Raw genomic sequence first — 19,460 nt, 5'->3', positions numbered from 1 at the left:
CAGAGAAACACCTGAGATTTAAATAACTAAACACACAAATTCCTGACTGAGGGATCCAATGCCTGGGGTGGGGGGTAGGGACAGGTTATTCTAAAGCATCAGCTGGGTGTGGGGCATTATTATAGGAAAGCACGCCAGGAGAGTAGTCTGGGCCTCCAGAAGTTCCTTCTGGGTTTATTTTCTCCCAGACATCATAGAACTGTACAATATCAGAGCTGCAGAAGACGTTCCAGCACATTCCTCACTTGAAAAACTAGATAATCTAAATGATCAAACATGCCCAAGGCTGTACTTTAATGACATTAAGGCATAGCTGGGCCTGAGGAAAATTAGAAATGTCTGTAAGCTCACCTTTGCTTTTGGGAACGTGCAGTTACGTTTTACAAAATACAGACCACGCCCTGCCTGAGTACAGCAACACCGCCCATCATGACATCCTTGTTAGATCCAGGGCTTAACACAAGGCCTGTCAAGAACCCATTCACATTACTGGGTACAAAATACAGCCAGATAGATGGAATAAGTTCTAGTGTTCTATATGGCACTAGGGAAATTAGAGTTAACAATAATTTATTGTATATTTCAAAATAGTTAAAAGGGAAGAATTGGCATGTTCTCAACACAAAGAAAAGATAAATGTTTGAGATGTTTGAGATGACGAATATCCCAATTATCCTAATTTCATCATTACACATTGTATACATGTTTCAAAATACCATGTAACCCCAAAATATGTTCATCAACATATATCAATACAATAAATCAATACATGAAAGAGGTGCGCCACAGAGATCTGAATGACTAAAATTAACAGAGGCCAGGCTCAGTTGGATCTTGTTCCTCTTCTCATTCCTGCAGCATAAGCTTATTGACCTAGAAAAAGCACGATAAGCACTGACTGGCCTCTGATCTTCTTTCAATGACTCCCTCCACCCTCTCAATAGGTCTGTATTTCTGTATTTGCCTTCTGTTGTTTCCTTGAGCAAGCACAAACTTTCTTGAGTTAGTTTTGGTTTGCTTTCTACTTTTTCACGCTAAACTTCAGTCTTTGCTGCAAACACTTGGTAAACAAGTCTTTATTCAGTAATCATGGCATTTTGTTTCTTGATACAGCACATTCAGGAGCACTGTCTGTGAGGGAGACTGAACGGAGGAGGGGGAGGTTGGAAGAACTAAGTGGATAATCGTTCAGGCCTTTCACAGAATTCCTATCACATAGGCTTCACCTTGGCCCAGCAGATTAAGTGTCCCATACTGTGCAAGTGCCTTACTCACAGCCCATAATCGCTTGATGTATTATTGTTTTGATTCGTTGGAACCCTTTGCACTGTGCAACAGTGTTCTGTTTGTACTTGTGACATGTGTAGGGTGGGGCTGGCAAATATACACAGATCATATTTTCTACTTAAAATTCCAACATGAGAGAGGCGCTTACTAAATTCTTTATTTCCTTTTTTTTTAGATGGAGTCTCGCTCTGTTGCCCAGGCTGGAGTGCAGTGTGGCATGATCCCGGCTCACTGCAACCTCTGCCTTCCAGGTTCAAGGGATTTCCAGCTAATTTTTGTATTTTTAGTAGAGATGGGGCTTCACCATGTTGGCCTGCTGGTCTCGAACTCTTGACCTCAAGTGATCCACCCGCCTTGGCCTCCCAAGGTGCTAGGATTACAGGTGTAAGCCACCACACCTGGCCTATTTCCATTTTTTTTCACAACTTATATGAGGCAAGTATAACTCTCCCTGCTATACAGATGACAAGATTAAGGGTTAGAGAATACCTTGTCTAAAATTTCATAGGTATGGCTAGTCACGGTGGCTCACACTTGTAGTCCCAGCACTTTGGGAGGCTGAGGAGGGCACATCACTTGAGCTCAGGCGTTTGAGATCAGCCTGACCAACATGATAAAACCCCGTCTCTACTAAAAATACAAAAATTAGCCAGGTGTGGTGGCGGGTGCCTATAATCCCAGCTACTTGAAAGGCTGAGGCATGAGTATCGCTTGAACCTGGGAGGCGGAGGTTGCATTAAGCCGAGATTGCGCCACTGCACTCCAGCCTGGGTGATGGAATGAGACTCCATCTCAAAAAACAAAATAAAACAAAAAACTCACAGGTAGCAAGCCTCAGTCGTTGCCAACTAGACTGACATCCCCATAACTGTTTTTTCCATTGCTGGTTACTATTACATGTATCTTTTGTTGTTACAACTGGCATGCAGAGTTTACAGGGAACAGTCCTTAAGTCCTTAGGGGTGGCCCAAGCTTCTGTTGCCTCCTTCTAGATTGATTATAGGCTCAGAAATGGGAGAGACTTGGGCCGGGCGTGGTAGCTTATGCCTGTAATCCCAGCACTTTGGGAGGCTAAGGCGGGTGGATCACTTGAGGTCAGGAATTCGAGACCAGTCTGATCAACATGGTGAATCCCCATCTCTACTAAAAGTACTAAAATTAACTGGGCATAGTGGCACGTGCCTGTAATCCCAGCTACTCAGGAGGTTGAGCGGGGAGAATTGCTTGAACCAGGGAAGCAGAGGCTGCAGTGAGCTGAGATCACGCCACTGCACTCCAGCCTGGGCGACACAGTAAGCCTCCTCCGTCTCAAAAAAAAAAAAAAAAAAAACAACAAGCAAACAAACAAAAAAAGAAAGAAAGGAAGAAAGAAAGAGAAAGAAAGGGAAAGGAAAGGAGAGGAGAGGAGTGGGAGAGACTTGGAGAGAGATTTATACTGAGCAAATTAAAGCTTTCAGGTTTCACTTTAGTTTGACAAAAGATGTCCACCAGAAATCCAGACTCCTTATTTACTATTGGCCCTTTGTAAATAAAGTGGGGGTGAAAGAGAGCCCTTTATATTGTCTTCGTGTCAGTTACACCTTTAATATGTGTGTCTTAGGAAGGATTCTGGCTGCTGGACTTATGGGGGAAGTAGATGCCCATGTAGGTTTACCTTAGAGAGAATGGAGAGGAGGCAGACCAGGCCAGATACGGCGAGAGACCTCTCACCCCAAAGCTCTCAGACCTGTTTCTTGTTTGAATGCTTGACATTTTATCATTGCAAATTAATTTTTTTGAGTTGAAAAGTGGCCTTTTAAAATGCAAATGCCTAACAGTAAAGGTATGTCAATAATATATGGCTTTCAGTAAGGCCACAGTCTTTTTTTTTTTTTGAGATAGGATCTCACTTTGTTGTCCCAGCTAGAGTGCAGTGGCAAGATCTTGGCTCACTGAAACCTCCAACATCCTGGGCTCAAGCAATTGTCCCACCTCAGCCTCCCAAATAGCTGGGACTACAGGTGTGCCACCATGCAAGGATAATTTTTGTATTTTTTGTAGAGACAGGGTCTCACTATGTTGCCCAGGCTGGTTTCAAACTCTTGGGCTCAAGTGATCCTCCTGCTTCAACCTCCCAAAGTGCTGGGATTAGAGGTGTGAGCCCCTGCACCTGGCCACCACAGCCCTCTTGAGTTTACCAATAGTATTAAATGTTGACTTACAAATTTTTCCAATTTACTCTTCTGTCCAGACCAATGTATCATTTTCCATAATCATATGGAAAGTTCCCTGGACACCATTTTCCAGGTCAGTCCTGAGAACCAAAAATAAAGTTGTCACATACATACGATTCCTTACCTATCATATTGCATTCTAGCTGGTGGTTTTTTTGTTTTTGTTTTTGTTTTTAATCATTGATTGGATTATAATAAATCAGACATTGACAATATTGCCAAGATGGAGATGGGTACGTTTTCAGCCTGAGAAAGATCTGTTGGTCTCTTGCTATCTAGATTCTCATTCCTCAGGTGAGGTGCAGTGGCTCACACTTAAAATCCTAGCACTTTGGGAAGCTGAGGCAGGAGGATCGTTTGAGCCCAGGAGTTTGAGACCAGCCTGGGCAACACAGTGAGACCATGTGTCTACAAAAGACAAAAACATTAACTAGGCATGGTGGCATGTGCCTGTAGTCCCAGCTACTCAGGAATCCGAGGTGGGAGGATCACTCGAGCCCAGGCGGTTGAGGCCGCAGTGAGCTGTGACTGTACCACTGTACTCTAGCCTGGACAACAGAGTGAAACTCTATCTCAAAAAAAAAAAAAAAAAAAAAAAGCTTTTCATTCCTCCCATGTCAAGGATTCCCACTGGCTTCTTCTCTTTAATTTATCCCCTGAATGACATAAAAAATTTACTACCAAATCATGTTCCTACCCTCCCATCAATTTTCCTATGGGCTTACTTTTTAGAAGGAACGGGTGTAGAATATTATCCCCTCTGTCTTGGAAAAAATATAAGCCCTGTATAAATGAAATAATTAGTTTTGTGGGTTTTAATAACTTTTAACACTATGATTATAGATAGTGTTATCTTAGTTACCTGCTGTATCACATTCTTATCTTTATGCATGTCAATTTTGACAATTATGAATATGGAAGGTAATAATTACTATACAACCTGTGTCTATAAATAGACATTTAAATAACCACCATTGCTAGTGACTTGTCTATCATAGCTATAATGAATAAACTCATTTGTCATCATCATTTTCTGTTGGATGAATATTGTAAAAAAAAAAAAAAAAAAAAAAGACATGGCTTTGCTGACAACCTTCAACAAAAACTGATCCATTCAGTTTCTCTCTAGAGTAATAATTATGTTTTCTATAATTATAATAATTATGTTTTCTGGTATTTCTATGTGCTGTTTTGAGGGTGTTCCAGGGAAAGATTTGTATGCGCATCAAACAATGAATCAAAAAGTATGGGAACTTAAACTCTGCATAGGATTGTTCTATAATTGATGGTACTTTGAACAATATGAAACAATTATATTGCCTTGTTATCAATGGAAGATAACATGCACGGGGAATCATGAACATTACAGCTGATACATTTAAGAAGTGTCTTAAGAGTGAATATGGTTAAGTCCTTATAAAAATATTTTTCAAAATATTTTCTCTAATATGTTGAGAAATATCAGTAATTTATAAGCCTTTTAAAGTTAAATGAAAAAAGTTGTATCTTTGTGAAGCTCTCAGGTTTTAGCATTGATAGTCCATCAGACTATAGGGGAATAAAATCGAAGAGTGAAAAAAAATTTTTCTGAAGCATTAAAATGCACATGCACTGGGAAACATTTAGTTTCAGTGCAAGCTTTTTATCGTGGTCAATCATTCCCACTTGAGGGTTTTTGACTGCAGTTTTCCCAGCACCGAGACATAAATGTGAGACCATTCGTTTGGAGGAGTGGGGGAAGTAATTAGCCTATCTCATATCAAGCCGTCTATATTTTCTATGACTGCACGAGGCGTTGTAGAGAAATTCTCTGGACCAATAGAATCTCAGGAGACAAGTGGGGGAAGTCGCGTATACAGAGCAAGTTCTCCCAGAGAACTCGATCGCCCTCTAGGCTGCATTTACAAACAGTTCGCGAGGCTACTCTGACCACTTGGCCACCAGGGAGTAAGAGGAAAGGGGCCGGATTCCTCCCAGTAGGAGGACTATCTGGACCAAAGAAAGAGGCTGGCGACAGGAAGGAAGGACAGATCAAGCGTTTGAATAGCAGCTACAGGGCAACCTAAAGCCTGTGCAGTGTTAACAGGCGCGCGTCACAAACAGCTCCCCCGTCTCCCCCTCCCCCCAAGCACCCCTCCGCCGTGTGTCACCTTCCTGTTCGGAAGTCTTAGTAGGTTGCTGGGACAGAACAGGGGGCGCCTGCTCCACCCATCAGGTATCCGGTTGGAAGAAAAGCCAGTCTCAACAACTTGATTCTCTCGGTTAAATGATAAGTTTAGCCGACCATCCGTCTCCAAGTGCTGAACATTAGGGTAGGGGAGGAAGGAGCACATCAGACGTTCCCTTTCTTTTCCAACCACAAATCATACGGTTGCATCTATTCTCTATTCCGCGTAGAGCCTTCCGACTTGAATTCCACGTTCCTCCCGGAATGCATGCCACAGAGCCTCTTTGAGAAAATGAACCCTGTGCATGTGTTTTGAATTTTTTCTGGACTGATTTGTGAGGATAATCAGTTAAGTTACATTTCTTGTGTGTCGTGCTGGGGGTGAAATAAAGCTAGGACGCTGATGACTGTAATTTTCTGAGTGATGTTGCAATGGGGAGAATAAATGGCCCAGGGTTGAACTTTGCAGCTTGCTCCCTTCCTGTATTTAAATTGCCTTGATATAAAGTGGGGTTCATAACAGAACAGGGATAGCCGCCTCTGGCTCGTGCTCTCATGTCATCTCAGAGCTTCCAGCTTATCAGAGGCATGTAGCAGGGAAGCCTACTTCAGCCATAACTGAGCTCTACCTCCAGCCTCCAGAAGTAATCCCCAACCTGCATATCCTTGGGCAACCCGAAGAATGAAAGAAGAAGCTATAAAATCCCCTTTGAAAGGTTCGTACTTACAGTACTATATTTTGCAGATGCCTCAGAGGATTTGGGGTTACTTGACATGGGGAAGGCACATAAGGTGGGGTGTAGGAGAGGGTCTCTGGTTGTAGATTTCTTAATTTAATGTTTGAAAACAAACATGCAAAAGTCTGTGTGCAGGTTGATGTTTCTGGACAGCCTGAGCACAGTTTGCTCTCAACAGGAGAAGGAACCAGGTGGGAGCAGGGCTAGGCTGAGCTAGGCTAGTTGAATGGTGGGACATGACGTATGGGTGGCATTGGCAATAACAAAGTCATATTCTATGACGATTCCGTGCAAAAGGAAGCAGACATAGGCCAGTTACTGTGATTTGAAATTGCCTAAACATTGCTTTAGGTTGGCATGTCAATTTCAGGCACTAGTAAGTGCTTTTTTAAATTTTATTTTATTTTTATTTTTTGAGACGAGTCTCGCTGTGTTGCCAGGCTGGAGTGCAGTGGCATGTTCTTGGCTCACGGCAACCTCCGCCTCCCGGGTTCAAGAGATTCTCCTGCCTCAGCATCCCGAGTAGCTGGGACTATAGGCGCACACCACCACGCCTGGCTAATTTTTCTATTTTTAGTAGACACGGGGTTTCTCCATGTTAGCCAGGATGGTCTCGATCTCTTGGCCTCGTCATCCACCTGCCTCGGCCTCCCAAAGTGCTGGGATTACAGGTGTGAGCCACTGCGCCCCTCCCCAGTAAGTGCTTTTTTTTAAGTGTGGGCACTAAGAAAACGTTCCCAGCCAGACTCCAGGAAAGAGAATGTGTGTTTCTCTTCTCTCGGTTTGGGACTGTTGCAACAAAGCAAACCAAGAAGCAGTTGAGACTGGAGATCACTTTAGGGCAAGTGGGGGTGGTTTTGCCTGCAAAACAAACCCCTGCCCAAGACCAAGGAAAAGGCGTTTCACATACTATTCCTGGTTTGACAGCTGGTATTTCGGGACTGTGCCAGATCCAGTAGGCAACTTTAAAATGGCAGAGCCCTTGGCAGCAAGAGGTCATGGCAGGGCAGCCACCGCAGACAGCAACAGCGAGCGCCAGGTACCTGGCCTTGCGAATAGTGGTAACTTGTAACTGCCTGCTCTGGGCCCAATCGCTGCGCTCGCGGCTTCCCAGCCAGCACTGGCTCACGTCCCCGCGCCAGCGGTCAGCCTGCGGCTCCCAGACATCCCCCAGTCGCGGGGTTACTGGAAGGCACCGGCATCGCTGCTCTGCAGAGCCCGGGCCGCCGCCTCCAGCTTCCCTCCCTTCCCTGCCCTGCCTTCTGCAGCGGGGTCACCCGGCTAATCTTTCAGGATAAAGTCACAGTTTCCGTGGGACTCGAGAGAAAGAGCGAGGTGGCAAAACGAAGACAAGCCCTGGGGCAGCCTTGAGTTAAATCCAGGGAGGAGTAGGGATGATTTTAAGATCATGTATCGTGACCTGCAGGGTTTTCAGGTGGGAGAGCGGGAGAGAAGCAGGCCCCATAGAGGAATCGAGGATGCCCGGGTCACGCCAGGTCGGTCTCTGGGCAAAGCTATCCCCTCCCTTCGCTTGTTACCTCCTCACGTGTTCTTGGCATGGCAGAGATTAAAAATGCAAGGAAAAAAATTACATGCGGAACGGACAAAATGTTCTGAGATTACTTTAGAAAAAAAAAGTGAAATGCAGATTGTACTTTTTCCTTTAGAGCAGAGACGACTTTTATTTCCGCCCCCTCCCCTCCACATTCCTGACCTCTCCCTCCCCCCCTTCCCTCTTTCTTTCCTTCCTTCCTCCTCTTCCAAGTTCTGGGATTTTTCAGCCTTGCTTGGTTTTGGCCAAAAGCACAAAAAAGGCGTTTTCGGAAGCGACCCGACCGTGCACAAGGGCCATTTGTTTGTTTTGGGACTCCGGGCAGGAAATCTTGCCCGGCCTGAGTCACGGCGGCTCCTTCAAGGAAACGTCAGTGCTCGCCGGTCGCTCTCGCCTGCCGTGCGCCCCGCCGCCCGCTGCCCGCTGCCCATGGGGGAGATGCAGGGCGCGCTGGCCAGGGCCCGGCTCGAGTCCCTGCTGCGGCCCCGCCACAAAAAGAGGGCCGAGGCGCAGAAAAGGAGCGAGTCCTTCCTGCTGAGCGGACTGGGTAAGCGCGGTCGCCGGCCCCGCTGGGGACTTGGCTCACTTCCCCAGAGCGGCTCGGCTCCTGCCCGGCTCGCGGGCTCGTAGGCAGGGGCAGGCTTTCGTCGGAGTTCTGGGAGCCGGGGTCCCGGCGGCGGGAACGGGAGGACCTGGCAGGCAAGGTCGCACGCTTCGCCCTGCGCCCCAGAGATAAACCCCAGAGGGTGGCGCGCACCGCCGGCTTGGGCTGGGGAGGGAGGTGGGGGTCCGGCCGCAGGACGGCGCCAGGCCGGGGAAAGGGAATCTGCAGGGAGGGAGTGAGCGAAGCCACCGTGGCCGCCGCGCACCCGCCGGGAAGCGCCTCGGCGCTGCGACCCCGGCTTTCTCGGGCGGCGGAATAAATGAGAGGTGGAAAACTACCCTGGGCTCTCCGGCCCTCCCCGCGCCCTCCGCTGGCGCGTTCCCTCTCTCCTGCCTCGGGGGCCGATGGAGGCTGATAACGGCCCCGCGCCAGGCCCTCCCCGGACGGTCCTCGCGCCCCTGCCCGGGGCTCGCCCTCTCAATGGGGACAGAACCGCCCGCCGCAGGCAGCACCGCTGCCAGCTAACCGCGAGGCGGTCGGGGCGGAGGGAGGGGCGAGGCGAAGGGCGGGGCCGCTTCTCATTGTCGCGCAGGCCCCGCCCCCGCGGCGGTGCCTCGCCTATAAGGCCGAGCGCGCGGTCCGGCGCAGCACACACCGAGCCGGTCTCCGAGCGCTAACGTCTTCCTGTCTCCCCGCGGTGGTGATGACGGTGAAAACCGAGGCAGCTAAGGGCACCCTCACTTACTCCAGGATGAGGGGCATGGTGGCAATTCTCATCGGTGAGTGCAGGAATCTGGCGGGACTTATGCTCCAGGAGACTCAAAGTGGAAATTTTTTGAAAGTCCGGCATCAGATTAGTGTATGTGGCTCCGGACGTTATGAAGCCGTCTAAACGTTTCTTTATTTCTCCTCCTTAATCCACAGCTTTCATGAAGCAAAGGAGGATGGGCCTGAACGACTTTATTCAAAAGATTGCCAATAACTCCTATGCATGCAAACAGTAAGTTTGACGGGATTTGAGGAAATAAGAATAACTAGTCTGGTTTGAATTTGCCAGCAGTAAACATTCTCATCACGGCGTTTATCGGGAAGGCGAAGACTTCTTCTGGGGTGGGAATCTCTTTTCTCCTTAAATTTTAATATATTAGACACATTTTAAACATTAAAGTTAATTTGCTGTTTTGGCTTGAACTGGAGATGTAAGATAAATGGTTCGTGTCGGCCGAATTCACTCCCTTTCTCCATGAGCAACAATCCTTATTTCTGTATTTAACGGGGCTTATTATTTTCTTTAACTGAGTAATATATTGGGGTATTTTCAGTTTAAACACCGAATTATCCGGGTAGAAGACGGTAGAGCCAGAAACTGACTTTTGATGTTGGTGTGCCCCCTAGTGGCGAGCTGGATTCTGAATCGTGCCCTTTATTCCCTGCAGCCCTGAAGTTCAGTCCATCTTGAAAATCTCCCAATCTCAGGAGCCTGAGCTTATGAATGCCAACCCTTCTCCTCCAGTAAGTATTTTCTATGTGCAGTGCCTCTGTGGAGAACTGTAAGGGAGTCAGTTAGTATTCCTGCCTTAATGGTTTAAAATAGCATTTCTAGAATTTAGTATCAAAGCAGGAATGCTTCATTACTTTATGGCATAACAAGTGATAACAAATATTTAAGTATTCAGTCAGTATTATTTTATTTTTTCGTGGGCGTATTTTACCTCCAAAGTGGATTATTTTAAAAGGCATATTTCATTAAAAAGTTTTATCTGTCCGAAACAACATGATTGTGTGCAGTTTCCATACTCATTTGAAATGACTTGTGATGAAATGTAGTTTTGAATGTTTATAGATAGATGTATGGTCATTTGCCTCAGTCATTTGTAGATGTAACATCTTCTACATCGTTTATATTATAGCTGTCTTCCTTTGAAGCAATGATATTAAAAGAAATCCTTTTCTTTTTTTCCTAGCCAAGTCCTTCTCAGCAAATCAACCTTGGCCCATCGTCCAATCCTCATGCTAAACCATCTGACTTTCACTTCTTGAAAGTGATTGGGAAGGGCAGTTTTGGAAAGGTAATTTCAAATCTGAAGATCTTTTGGTACACTTTCTTCATGTCCTCATTTTACATTCTCCCTGGATAAGGATAGAAAAATGATTTTTTTTAAATTGAAATTTCAGGTTCTTCTAGCAAGACACAAGGCAGAAGAAGTATTCTATGCAGTCAAAGTTTTACAGAAGAAAGCAATCCTGAAAAAGAAAGAGGTATGACATGTGCTTGATGAGGTTGGCATTGGAGGTAGACACTCCTTGAATAATCTTGATCTTGGAATTTTGGTGCCAAGTTGAAATATGCCACTAAATCTGAATTGTCATTTTCCTAGGAGAAGCATATTATGTCGGAGCGGAATGTTCTGCTGAAGAATGTGAAACACCCTTTCCTGGTGGGCCTTCACTTCTCTTTCCAGACTGCTGACAAATTGTACTTTGTCCTAGACTACATTAATGGTGGAGAGGTGAGCAGGGGGAATAGAAGGTCAACTCTTAGTGTCTCTGCATAGCCTGCTTTGTTTTAGTTTGAGAAGAAAGTTTTCAAAGATACTTGGTGGGGAGAATGTTACCAGAATTAGCATTTCCTTCAACCTATCAGGTTTATAGTTAATAGATTACTTGGGGCTGCTTCCTGCAGTTGTTCTTTTGCTGTATATGTCAAAACTAATGAAGTTCATTTGCAACCCAGCCTGACTTTGTTCTGTCTCTCGCAGTTGTTCTACCATCTCCAGAGGGAACGCTGCTTCCTGGAACCACGGGCTCGTTTCTATGCTGCTGAAATAGCCAGTGCCTTGGGCTACCTGCACTCACTGAACATCGTTTATAGGTAAGCCTGAGAGCTCTTAAGGCTACCTGTTTGGGTATAAAGGAGACATAGCACTGGCTCTTTCACAGGGCCTTAAAATAATTTGTGTTTATGTGCAACTTGGTTGCCTAAAACCAGATCCCCTAGCACGTGAGCTGGCTCGACTTCGTGCCAAGGGGGAATCAGCCAAGTAGGATTGTGCCTAATCCAGAATAGATGAGAACAAGGCTCCCTTTTTTCTTCACTATACAACTACAGTGAACCTAAAATGCCTCTAATACCTTTAGCAATTATCTTTAAGAGGATATCTTAGGAAGTGAAATTAACTTGTGCAACTACTTTTCTATTCGCTTTTTTACAGAGACTTAAAACCAGAGAATATTTTGCTAGATTCACAGGGACACATTGTCCTTACCGACTTCGGACTCTGCAAGGAGAACATTGAACACAACAGCACGACATCCACCTTCTGTGGCACGCCGGAGGTAGGCGCCCTCTTGGTTTGGTGCCTGGTTTACCCCCGCCTTCCAGGAGAGAGATGTACAATCATGCCTTAAAGTACTAAGAGGAGTAAACTCCTTTCAGAAATTTCTTAGTACAATTCAGTGCAAATAAAATACATTTGCTGTTTGATGTAGCAAGAGAAATCCCAAGGCCTTCTGTTGTTTACTTAAAAGTAGCTGTTTGTAAGAGCTGCATCATAAAAATTTTCTAAATCCCCAAGTAAGAGATACCGAGTGCCCAGCAGTTTCCTAAATGTTAGTACACATAGGTAGCCAGTCACCCTCAAGAAGTCCAGCAGTTTTATCAGGAAGGAATCTAAAGATATATGTCTTCCAAGCTGGCTCTGGGTCTCTCAGCTTTTTCAAACTAAATGTGTGGTTCTGGGATTGCCTGCTTTCACCCGTTCTGAACTCTTGTTTCCCTGGTCTGTCTTTCAGTATCTCGCACCTGAGGTGCTTCATAAGCAGCCTTATGACAGGACCGTGGACTGGTGGTGCCTGGGAGCCGTCTTGTATGAGATGCTGTATGGCCTGGTGAGTGGCACTGTGGGAACCATGGAACACTACCTGCTCCCTACAATATTGTCTTCACACAGCCCATGCTTGGCCATTGTGTCTTGCCCTTATCAGTAGGCTTATCAAATGCAGCTAAGAGGCATGTTGGTCATTTTATATGTCATAAGAATAATCGCTTACCTAGTTATTTTGTGCATTTCACATTTTACTAGGTAGGACCACACTTAACCTATGTGGTGGTGAAAAACTACCGCTTATTAACATTGCAAAGTAGATACTTAAATAGCAAAGGAAAAGAAAGCATTGAGGTGGGGAGAGCTTCTCAAATCGAGCCTAGTATTTATTGCAGTTTACATCTTTTTCTCTGCCGGTAATATATGCCATACAAAACTTCCAATTAAGCCTAAAGTAAATTTCCCCTTCTTTCAGCCTCCTTTTTATAGCCGAAACACAGCTGAAATGTATGACAACATTCTGAACAAGCCCCTCCAGTTGAAACCAAATATTACAAATTCCGCAAGACACCTCCTGGAGGGCCTCCTGCAGAAGGACAGGACGAAGCGGCTGGGAGCCAAGGATGACTTTGTGAGTGACGTGTTCCTGTTCTCCGGGGCCAGCGGGGACGTGCACTAGACCTCCCTGCCCTTATTGAATGCACCTGTCTAAGTTAATCTTGGGTTTCTTATCAACAGATGGAGATTAAGAGTCATGTCTTCTTCTCGCTAATTAACTGGGATGATCTCATTAATAAGAAGATTACTCCCCCTTTTAACCCAAATGTGGTGAGTATCTGTCTCTTCTAAGTACAGTGAAGCCCAAAGGGCATTCCTTTTAATTCAGGATTGTCTGGGGGAGGGTTGGAAGGAATACATTGGCAGATGTTTTCTCCATAAACCCATTATTTTTCCTACATAAAAAGTACATGTTTGTGTCCCAACAAGGCTCCCGTAATTTTTAAGCACATTTATCAATAAAAGCATCAAAAGGCAAAAAGTGAACGTTATTCTTATGTTGAAACTGTGTGTAGCCTTTTGAGATTTTGTGCTTGAAATGGGTGATTATGGAAGTTGATGTAAGACTTAAACTTGGTATGTAAAGCCTGGTCAGGATTTCCCTGTCCTGTGTCCACTGTGAGTTCTTGACAAGCGTGTTTTTCCCTTCCCCTCACAGAGTGGGCCCAATGACCTGCGGCACTTTGACCCTGAGTTTACTGAAGAGCCTGTCCCCAATTCCATCGGCAAGTCCCCCGACAGCATCCTCGTCACAGCCAGCGTCAAGGAAGCTGCTGAGGCTTTCCTAGGCTTTTCCTACGCGCCTCCCACGGACTCTTTCCTCTGAACGCTGTTAGGGCTTGGTTTTAAAGGGTTTTATGTGTGTTTCTGAATGTTTTAGTTAGCCTTTTGGTGGAGCCGCCAGCTGACAGGACATGTTACAAGAGAATTTGCACATCTCTGGAAGCTTAGCAATCTTATTGCACACTGTTCGCTGGAAGCTTTTTGAAGAGCACATCCTCCTCAGTGAGCTCATGAGGTTTCATTTTTATTCTTCCTTCCAACGTGGTGCTATCTCTGAAACGAGCATTAGAGCGCCGCCTTAGACAGAGGCAGGAGTTTCGTTAGAAGGCGGACGCTGTTCTAAGAAAGGTCTCCTGCAGGTCTCTCTAGGCTGTGATGATGAATATTATGAAATGTGCCTTTTTTGAAGAGATTGTGTTAGCTCCAAAGCTTTTCCTATTGCAGAGTGTTTCAGTTCTTTATTTTCCCTTGTGGATATGCTGTGTGAACAGTTGTGTGAGTGTGGTATGCCTGATCACAGATGGATTTTGTTATAAGCATCAATGTGACACTTGCAGGACACTACAACGTGGGACATTGTTTGTTTCTTCCATATTTGGAAGATAAATTTATGTGTAGACTTTTTTGTAAGATATGGTTAATAATTAAAATTTATTGAAATGGTCTTGCAATGACTCATTCAGATGCTTAAAGAAAGCATTGCTGCTACAAATATTTCTATTTTTAGAAAGGGTTTTTATGGACCAATGCCCCAGTTGTCAGTCAGAGCCGTTGGTGTTTTTCATTGTTTAAAATGTCACCTGTAAAATGGGCATTATTTATGGTTTTGTTTTTTTTTTTTTGCATTCCTGATAATTGTATGTATTGTATAAAGAAAGTCTGTACATTGGGTTATAACACTAGTATATTTAAACTTACAGGCTTATTTGTAATGTAAACCACCATTTTAATGTACTGTAATTAACATGGTTATAATATGTACAATCCTTCCCTCCTCCCATCACACAACTTTTTTTGTGTGTGATAAACTGATTTTGGTTTGCAATAAAACCTTGAAAAATATTTACATATGTTGTGTCATGTATTATTTTGTGTATTTTGGTTAAGGGGGCAATGATGGGTTAGTTTAAAATTGAAAACCATGAAAATCCTGCTGTAATTTCCAGCTTAGTGGTTTGCTCCCAACAGCAATGGTTTCTGACTCCAGGGGAGTGTAGGATGGTCTTAAAGCCAACCTAGATTCCAGGCCTTTTTAGCAGCATTTTATGGTGTCTGTCATTCATAAATCCATCCAAAGAAATCCTTTGCAATTTACTCATCTTGCAAGGATGGCTATGAAGTAATGCTTCCTGTATTTATTGCCCGTCCTGTGAAGTTGGACTATGTGTCCTGACATTTGGCTTGTCTTCAGTAACAGGTAATTCTTTCCAGAAATATTTGAAAGCCTGCTCTGGGCTGGGCTCTGTTCTGAGTGCTCAGGATATCGTAGTGGACAAAACAGGCAACTCTTTGCCCTTCCAGAGCCTGATGGAGGCAGACTTAAAGCAGTTTGTTGAGATGGAAATTGAGAAATAGTCTCTGAAGTTTGGGAGAATGCCACTCAAGAGGGTGAGAATTTTTTTTTTTTTTTTTTTTTTTTTTTTAAGACATGGTCTTCCTGTCGCCCAGGCTGGAGTGCAGTGGTGTGATCTTGGTTCACTGCAGCTTCTGTCTCCCGGGTTCAAGTGATTCCCCCACTTCAGGCTCCTGAGTGTCTGGGACTACAGTCATGCACCACCATGCCTGGCTAATTTTTGTATTTTAGTAGAGCTGGGGTTTTACCATGTGGGCCAGGTTGGTCTCAAACCCCTGGCCTGGCCTCAAGTGATGTGTCTGCCTCGCCTTCTCAAAGTGCTGTGGAGAATGTTTTAAATAAATGGATATGTTCCCAAAAAGCTGACCTGGCTGGATATCTGGTTTCTGAGAGTACCTGGAGTTGACCAAGTCCACAGTGGGCTCAGTAAAGGGACCCTGAAGGAGCTCATCCCTGGCTTGGACTGAAGCCTTTTGAGCCAGTGTCTACCTAGCACCCTAAGGGCCCAGCAGGCTCTGGCTCTGGGGCTGTGTGGCAGAGCCCACTCCTAGAGCTCACCCCACTGTGATATGCTCTGCGGGAGAAAGCAAGGTGGCACCATCCTAGGAGATCTTGAGTCCGAAGTGTTTGGACTTTTTCACTCTTGTAGGCCTTCCACACAAATACCTAACAAATAATCAGGGAATCCCCAAACAGTTGATGTTGCTGCTGCCTTAATTGCACAAACCCCCTCCAGGCCTGCTGCGCCCCCGCTACCCTGACCTTCCAGTTTGCGCAGGGATTTCCCCAAGGGAAAGCTGTGAGCATTTTTCCTCTTATCCTTGCTCCTGAGTGTTACCTCACTTTACCTTAGTCCCCCTCTCCTACCCCACAAGGTTTCCAAGGGCCAAATAGGTGTTCAGAGATAACAGTTCTTCTCCCTCATACTCTGATGAAGGAAGAAGATGAAAGCGAGTCAATAGCTTTTTGCCACAGGTCATGCTCTGCAGTTGACTTACTGCTCTACAGGCACTAGCTACGTGTTCAGTTCCCTACCCGGCCCAGCTGACAAAGCATGTATTTTCCTAGTAAAGATTGATGCCGGCATGTTAGACTCATTGCATATTCCCCCTCATTCTTATTCTCAGTAAGTTATGAATTCCTCCTTGAACAAAAAGTGCTTAAATCTCATTTTCATCTGAACACAGTTCAACTGGGCTTAGGAATCTGCAGAGTAATTACAGATAACTCAGATGGGTCAGTCACGAGTTACAAAGCTTTTTTTTTTTTTTTTTTTTTGAAGGTAGAAGTCTGGTTTATTGGATTATAGTCCATCATTTCACATAGAAGATCTGAACTGTGTTTCTCCAGAATCGAAAGGTGCCATAGGAGACCCAAACATTGTCACCCAGATGGGAGATAAGATCAAGCACAAGTGGGTGGGAAGAGAACAAGGCAAGAACAGGGAAGTCAAGAAAGAACAAGAGATCAATAAACAAATGACAAATATTTACTAAGCACTGTGCTGTCAAATAATGTGTGTACAGAGGTATCTTTTACCTAAGGGGGTGGGGCATATCCCTGCCAGCACATTCCCTGAGCCCCAGCCAGCCTGCCTTTGAGCAAGACAATTGATTGGAAAAGGGATACTTGTCTTCTCCAAAGCTCTCCAGCTGTAGACTCTCAAATATGGGTTTGGGGAAATCAAATCAGCTAAGATTCTCATAAGCTAAAATGTGACTCTAAAACCACCGCTACCAAAAAGAATAAGTAAGTCACTCCCTTACAGAATTTGCCATCCACCTGGGGAGACAGGACACCTACCCTTAATATGTGACAGGCAGTGAACGAGGGGTAAAGGGAGCTTCAGAATTCCCGAGACTCTCTGTGGGGTTGGGTGCCTACAGCAGGCTTCACAGAGGTGAAGCGCTAAGATTCTTCCTAACCAATTCTAGGAACTCTAATAGGATACAGGCCCTGAGAACCAGATTATAATTGTAATAGCTAATTCTACTGAGCTCTTATTATGTGTCAGACATTGTTCTAAGTTTGTTTGTTTTTTTTTTTTTTTTTTTTGCTTGTTTGTTTTTGAGACATGATCTCTATCGTCTGGGCTGGAGAACAGTGGTACAATCATGGCTCACTGCAGCCTCAACCTCCTGGACTCAGGTGATCCTCCCACCTCAGCCTCCCAAGTAGTTGGGGCTACAGGCACATGCCACCATACCTGACTAATTTATTTATTTTTTTTAATTCTTTGCAAAGACGTGTTTTCGCCATGTTGCCCAGGCTGATCTCGAACTCCCTAAGTGCCGAGATAACAGGCATAAGCCACCATGCCTGGCTGTTCTAAGTAGTCTGTACTCAAGGTGTTTACTCTTCATAACAACGCTGTGATGTCAAAAGTAAAGAAACTAGTACAGAACGGTGATTAGCTGGTCAGTAATCTGGCCCCAAAGCCTTTGCTTGTAGCCATTACTTTATCCTGCCTCAGAGGTGACAAAAGAGTATAGAAGCAAACAGCTGTGAGCTTGTTAGTGATCCATTTATTAATTCACCAGACTTTTACAAAGATACCTTCTAGATGTCATGCTAGGCAAAAATAGGGGGATGGAGAAGGAGAGGGAGAGAGAGGGAAAATTTGTAATTACAGACACTATCAGTGATTGATGAAGATGAGAAGCAGCTACAAAAATATACATTGCAGTGGGAGTATAACTTAGTGCACCATTTTGGAAAACTGCTTGGCAGTATCTGCTAAAGATGAAGATATATATAACTTGTTGCCCAAGAGTTCTCTTCCACGGTATAGACCCCAAAGAGTGCACATATATGCAATAAAAAATTTGCAATAGTGTTCAAAGTAATACTATTTATGACAACCCCAAAATGGGAACCATTCAAAATGCCTACCTATAGGAAAAAGAATAAAGAAATTAGAGTGGTTTCATATACTGAAATACTACACAATGAAAATGAGTGAATAATTGCTGTACACAACAAGGAATAAATCTCACAAACACAACCCAGACTGTATAATTTGATTTATATAAAATGTAAAAGCAGGCAAAACAGCATGAATTGATTTGGAAGTTAAGATGTGATTACCTTTGGGGAGGAAGGCAGAGCTCATAGTTGAGAGAGTGCATAAGGGAGATATCCTACCAGGTGCTGTTAATTTCTTGATCTGATCTTGAGCTTGATCTTGATTTCATCGAGCTTATGATACATGCATTTTTCTCTGTATGTCTTATACAACAAAAATGTGCATTACAAATACGTGGTATGATTAAAACAGGGTGTTTGTGTACAGAGGAGTGACACCTTACCCAACTTGGGGGCCAGGAAATGGGAGTACATTTTTAGGTAATTTAGGAAACAGATGCTTAGGGAGATGTAGAGAACCCAGGTAGGCTGTCTTGGAGAACTGGATCCTGAAAATGAGGCAGAAAGGCCATTGCACAGTCAGGCTTGTAGTGGGGGCCGGAGGGGACTTGACGTAGGGCAGAATCTCAGCTCTATTGACCAGCTTTCTTTTCTTTTCTTTTCTTTTTCTTTTTCTTCTCCTTTTTTTTTTTTTTTTTTTTTTTTGAGATGGGATTTTTATAAGAGGCAGGGTTTCGCCATATTGGCCAGACTGTTCTCAAACTCCTGACCTCAGGTGATCCACCCACCTTGGCCTCCCAAAGTGCTGAGATTACAGGCATGAGCCACCGCGCCCAGCTGAAAATAATTTTAAGTTGGGCGATGGACCATATCTTTCATGTTCTTGATAATCCCATAGGTGAGACATTTAGGCTTCATCAGATACCAAAGAGAAGCATTTGAAGGTTTTCCATGAGGAAAGTGAAGTGATTCAAAGAGTGTTTTACTGGCTATCACTAAGAGAGCAGAGAAAGCTTTGAAATTAATACAAAAGAAGCCCTTTGGGAGACTTCTGACAGTCATCCCAGTGGTGGCGGGGAGTAAGGACAGAGCAGACACGTTTCCACACTCCCATGTCAATGAGACTTAGTGAGTTACTGAGAATGGCGGAAGACAGATGAATCCAAAGCAAAGCACATTTCATGAATTTACTTCTTTAATGTACTTGACAACTTACTGAAGCAGTTGTCACAGCTGCAATAATAGTTTCTAGGACAAAGGCCGCCCACCGGTTTCTTCAACATCCCCAGGATATAAT

General features: G+C 44.5%; 1 protein-coding gene across 6 annotated transcripts in view; it reads left to right on the top strand.

Moving 5' to 3' along the window:
• LOC105465645 (serum/glucocorticoid regulated kinase 1) overlaps positions 1–14,793 on the top strand; it is a 151,521-nt gene extending 136,728 nt beyond the window's left edge. For 3 of the 6 annotated variants that reach the window (XM_071096482.1, XM_011714198.2, XM_071096483.1), the window contains 11 exons: positions 9,485–9,560; positions 9,997–10,072; positions 10,525–10,629; positions 10,736–10,819; positions 10,939–11,070; positions 11,320–11,432; positions 11,773–11,896; positions 12,353–12,448; positions 12,860–13,015; positions 13,123–13,212; positions 13,601–14,793. In XM_071096482.1, the coding sequence (XP_070952583.1) occupies positions 9,485–9,560; positions 9,997–10,072; positions 10,525–10,629; positions 10,736–10,819; positions 10,939–11,070; positions 11,320–11,432; positions 11,773–11,896; positions 12,353–12,448; positions 12,860–13,015; positions 13,123–13,212; positions 13,601–13,768 (1,220 nt within the window). In that variant the 3' untranslated portion in view covers positions 13,769–14,793. Of the gene's footprint in view, positions 1–6,184; positions 6,384–8,168; positions 8,504–9,181; positions 9,340–9,484; positions 9,561–9,996; positions 10,073–10,524; positions 10,630–10,735; positions 10,820–10,938; positions 11,071–11,319; positions 11,433–11,772; positions 11,897–12,352; positions 12,449–12,859; positions 13,016–13,122; positions 13,213–13,600 lie in introns of those variants that run through there. The other 3 variants (XM_011714200.2, XM_011714196.3, XM_011714199.3) reach the window with 3 other exon arrangements.
• The last annotated feature ends 4,667 nt before the right edge of the window (positions 14,794–19,460 follow it).

Source organism: Macaca nemestrina, chromosome 5 (genome assembly GCF_043159975.1).
Source record: "Macaca nemestrina isolate mMacNem1 chromosome 5, mMacNem.hap1, whole genome shotgun sequence".
NCBI classification, from domain to species: Eukaryota; Metazoa; Chordata; class Mammalia; order Primates; family Cercopithecidae; genus Macaca; species Macaca nemestrina.
The sequence above is the reverse complement of the archived record's forward strand: the minus strand, read 5'-3'. Positions and strand labels throughout refer to the sequence as shown.